At 60.9% G+C, this 4,637-nt stretch overlaps 1 protein-coding gene across 1 annotated transcript in view; it reads left to right on the top strand.

The window, feature by feature from the left end:
- Positions 1 to 4,637, top strand: part of BCAM (basal cell adhesion molecule (Lutheran blood group)) — an 18,494-nt gene that overhangs the window by 1,525 nt on the left and 12,332 nt on the right. Inside the window, exons 2-7 of the mRNA XM_013006609.2 lie at positions 1,163 to 1,284; positions 1,851 to 2,079; positions 2,168 to 2,238; positions 2,722 to 2,818; positions 2,896 to 3,078; positions 3,393 to 3,529. Coding sequence (XP_012862063.2) covers positions 1,210 to 1,284; positions 1,851 to 2,079; positions 2,168 to 2,238; positions 2,722 to 2,818; positions 2,896 to 3,078; positions 3,393 to 3,529 — 792 coding nt within the window. The 5' untranslated portion in view covers positions 1,163 to 1,209. The remainder of the gene's footprint in view (positions 1 to 1,162; positions 1,285 to 1,850; positions 2,080 to 2,167; positions 2,239 to 2,721; positions 2,819 to 2,895; positions 3,079 to 3,392; positions 3,530 to 4,637) is intronic.

The raw sequence follows: 4,637 nt of genomic DNA, 5'->3' as shown, positions 1-4,637 counted from the left end.
ACCCAGGAGTCAGACCCCCTCCTCCCCCAGACCCAGGAGTCAGATCCCCTCCTCCCTCAGATCCAGGAGTCAGATCCCCTCCTCCCCAAGACTCAGGAGTCAGATCCTCCCTCCCCCAGACCCAGGAGTCAGACCCCCTCCTCCCCCAGACCCAGGAGTCAGACCCCTTTTCCCCTAGACCCAGGAGCCAGGCTCCCAGTTGCCTCCTCCTTCAAACCCAGGAGCCCAGGAGTCCGGGACTCCAGTCCCTCTGATCCAAGAGTCAGGCCCTGGACCCCTCCTCCCTCAGAGCCAGGGATTCAGGTCCTCCTCCATCAGGATCCATGAATTAGGCCCCAAGACCCTCCTCCCTCAGAGCCAGAATCCTGGGTCTCAACCACATAGCCTGCTGGGTTGACACACCTTACCTCCTATCAAAGAAACAAGGGGGGGCCAAGGGATGGGAGGGGGCTCTGGCGCCAAGCGGGGCAGGTCTGAGCCAGCCTATCCCTCCCACATTCCAGAAACCTGCCCAGCCCTGTCCCCCCTCATCACCCCTACACACCCAGCCCGCCTCAGTTCCAGGCCTAGCTGCAGCCCACACCCAGGCCCCCCACTTTTGAGGGAGGGTGAGAGACCAGGGACTGAGAGAGATGGAGACTGAGAGAGACTGGGGAGGGGAGGGGAGAGTGAGGACCTGGGGGTGGGTTAGGCCTTGGCCCAGGGCGAGAGCATCCTGGGCAGAGAGGGGACCAGGTGGAGGCGACCAGGAGGGCGGTTTTGTGGGAGAAACTGGCAGCAGGTTTGAGCCCAGGTGGTTGGATGGCTCTCCCCAGAGGAGCACTCAACAGGACAAGGGCAAGCAGCACTGGAGCCTTAGGTGGGACAGAGATCAGAGATGGAAGAGCCCTAGCGGAGAGACTCCTGGGTCAGAGGGAGGAGGGGGCTAGTAGTCTGGACTTCAGTCTGAGGGAAAAGGGGCTGTGGGGCCTGACTCCTGAGTCTGAGGGAGCAAGGATTCAGGACCTGGACTCCTGGGTCTGAGGGAGGGGGAGACTGGATTCTTGGGTCTGAGGGAGGAGGAGGCTGGGGTCCTGGATCTGAGGGAGGAGGGGGCTGGGGTCCTGGATCTGAGAGAGGCTCCACAGTCTGGCTGAGGCCCTGCTCTCTGGCTGTCCGGCAGGTGTCCAGGCGGAGCTGCACGTGACGGTGCCGCCCCTGGTGGAGGTGATGCGAGGAGATCCCGTGAAGCTGGACTGCACGCCGTCGGGAGTCCAAGAGCACTACTTACTGGAATGGTTGCTGGTGAGAACACCCCCCGCCCCAAGCCCCCACCCGATCCATCCCATGGGGGAAAAAATCGAAACCCAGAAAGAACTCCCGGGGAGCTCTGGTTGGGCAGTGGGTTAAGCGTTGGGCTGCATGCGGCCCTGGAGGTCGGCAGTTCAAACCCACCAGCCGTTCCGAGGCTGAAGCGAGGCCGTCGGAATTCCCAGCCTGCCCCAGACTCCCCGAGGAGCAGGCCGGCTCTGCCTTCCAGGCTTGGCTCACTGGGGTCACTCATACCTTTGGGATGAACCCCGCAGGGGGCGGGATCATCCTGGAGGCAAAGGCACCGGCAGCCTTGACAACCCCCCCCCCAGCGGGTGTGGGTCGCACAGTGCTGCAGCATACTGCGTGGGGCAGGGGAGCCCACCACCAAGACTCCTTCCAGACCCTAGGAGAGTTGTTGAGGGAGGGGAGCGGAGTGGAAGGGGCAGAAGGAAAGAACGGAGATGGGGTGCAGAATGAGGAGGTGAGGGTCCCTCATGGGGACGGGGGTGGTGGTGGTGGTGGTGGTGGTGGTGACCGGTAGATCTGGCCTCCCGCAGACAGACCGCTCTGGCACCCGCCACCTCCTGGCCTCGGCCCAGCTGCAGGGCGGCCAGCTACAGAGCACCATGCACAACCCCCGGGGCCGCAGCCCCCCCTACCAGCTGGACCCCCGGGGACGCCTGGTGCTGGCCGAGGCCCAGGTAGCCGATGAGAAGGATTACGTGTGCGTGGTGAAGGCTGGGGCAGCACGCACCGCCGAAGCCACCAGCCGGCTCCGAGTCTTTGGTGAGCCCCCAAGGGCGTCTCGGGGATACGGGGGGGTGTCGTGAGAGAGTTGGCTTGGGGGCTCCTGACAGTCATGTCTTTGCTGCAGCCAAGCCAGAGCCCACAGAGGTAGAGCCCAACAAAGGGATACTATCTGTGATGGAGGACTCTGCCCAGGAGGTATCTCGGGGGGGCCTGGGGCTGCGACTGAGGTGGGGGGGCTGGGTGTTGGGTCTGAGGGAGCTGGGGTTCAGGGGCCTGGGTCTGAGGAGGCTGCACTCCTGGGTCTGAAGGAGGAGGGGCTGGGGGTCCAGGGCCTGGGTCTGAGGGGGACGGGGCTGGGGCCCTGGTTCTGAGAGAGGAGGGAGCTAGACTCTTGGGTGTGATGGAGGAGACACTGGGGTCCAGGGCCCTGGGTCTGAGGAAGGAGGGGCCTGGGAACTGGGACTCCTGCTCCCCAAGTGGGGAGAAGCCTTGGAACCTGGACTCCTGGGAGGAGGGGTCTGGGGGGGCCTAGATTCCCGGAGACTGGAGGGAGGGAGGGGATTGGGGACCTATATTCTCAGACCTGAGCAATGAGGGGTCCCTGGGGGAGGAGTTGGCTGGGGAGGCAGAACCGAGGGTCTGGCTCCGAGCCCAGGGCCATGCCTGTGTCGGCCTCAGATCGCCACCTGCCTCAGTCGGAATGGGAACCCAGTCCCCCAGATCACGTGGTATCGGGACGGGCAGCGCCTGAAGGTGCCCTCGGAGGTGAACCCGGGTGAGTGACGCTGCAGCCCTTGGGGCGGGCCAGAGGGGATGGCCGGGGGTGCCGACTGCCTCTCCTACCTCTGCCAGACGGCTACACGGCCAGCCGGACCACTCGGGAGGCCTCGGGCCTGCAGTCCTTGACCAGCGTGCTCTACCTGCGGCTCCACAAGGCGGACCGGGACGCCAACTTCCACTGCACCGCCCAGTATAGCCAGCCCAAGAACCGCCAGGGCCGCCTGGACAGCCCTGCCTTCAGCCTCACCCTGCACTGTGAGTCCACTCCGGCCTGGCCTCTGACCTCTAGCCTCTGACCTTTCACAGCACCCTGACTCACATACCCGCTGCTCCTCAGCACCCACTTCACACTGCATGGGCTCCCAGGGTGACATCCGGCCTCTCGGCTCCCACTGGCCTGTCACTCACACGGACCTCTGAGCCTGGACCCGCAACTTCCGTTTCTCTCAACCACTGGACCCTGATCTCAAATGACGTCTGAACCTGAACCTGCCACATGTGTGACCTCTCACCTTTGCCCAGCCTTGGCATGGATCTCGCCCCTCTGACCTCCCACCTCCTTTCCTTAGACCCCACGGAGAACGTACAGTTCTGGCTGGCCAGTCCCTCCACCACTGAAGGCTGGGTACGAGAGGGGGACACGGTCCAGATGCTCTGCCGAGGGGACGGGAGCCCCAGCCCTGAGTATACTTTTTTCCACCTGCAGGTGAGTATCTCTCATCTCCTGACCTCTAGCTTCTGACCTTTGACCTGGGTGCCCATCAGCCAACAGGACCTCTCACCTCTGCATCCCTCCCAACTTAGCCTAGATGTCCTGGTGGCACGGTGGGTTAAACGGTGTGCTGCTGCTACCCTAAAGTGACCAGACATCCTGCTTTCGGAGGGACAGTCCCGATTTTTAACAATTTGTCCCGCATCCCTCGGCGTTTTAAAAATGTCCCGACAAGCTAGGGTATACGGTTTTTGGCTGCCATGTGGCTGTTTCGCCAGGATATGGGTTTTATGTCAAAATCTGGTCACCTTACGCTAACCACAAAGTCAGCAGTTCGAACCCACCAGTCGCTTCTTAAGAGAACGATGAGGTTGTCTGCTTCCGTTATGATGGACTGCCTTAGAAACCGTGGGGGCGCTTCTCTGGTCTCCGGGGTTGTGATGAACCAGAGTCCGTTTGGCAATGGGTTTGGTTTGCCTTAGCTGATACCTGCCCTGGTCCCCTGTGGCCTCACGGGACCTGGAGATGAGGCTGTCTACTCCCCTGAAGGGTGACAGTCTCAGAAACCCCCAGGGGCGGTTCCCCTGTCCTCTAGGGGCTGAGTCACAGTCGACTGAATGGCAGTGAGGTTGGTTTTGGGGGGCTTCAACTTGGTATCAGTTTGTCGGTGACTCTTGACCCTAAAGGCTGTCACTCTTGACTTAGGGAAGGAAGGCACCACGTAAGAAAGACCTACCCACATGCTGGTCCGAAAACATAGGCAGCAGTTCTGTTCTGTATCCTATGCAGTCTCCGGGAGCTGGAGGGGTGTTAAACTTGATATAAAAGAAAATAAGATTTTATTCGATTTGATTTTTCCTTCAGATGTTATTTTAAGTAAAATGTACTTTAATTTATTAAAATAAATAAGGGGTTACATTTTTATTTTCATTTATCCTAATATCTGCCCCAGGTGACCCCCCCTGAGCTAGCAGGATCCTCACTCCTGAAATTGAGAGTCCTGGCTTAGCATGATACCTGCTTTGGGTGACCCCTGACCCCTCACTGGAATGGACTCTGGCCTGCCAAGCCCCCTGCCCCTGCCCTGGGAGGCCTGTGACCT

This window comes from Echinops telfairi, unplaced genomic scaffold (genome assembly GCF_000313985.2).
Source record: "Echinops telfairi isolate 266 unplaced genomic scaffold, ASM31398v2 ScPeMD7_655;HRSCAF=1070, whole genome shotgun sequence".
NCBI classification, from domain to species: domain Eukaryota; kingdom Metazoa; phylum Chordata; class Mammalia; order Afrosoricida; family Tenrecidae; genus Echinops; species Echinops telfairi.
The sequence above is the reverse complement of the archived record's forward strand: the minus strand, read 5'-3'. Positions and strand labels throughout refer to the sequence as shown.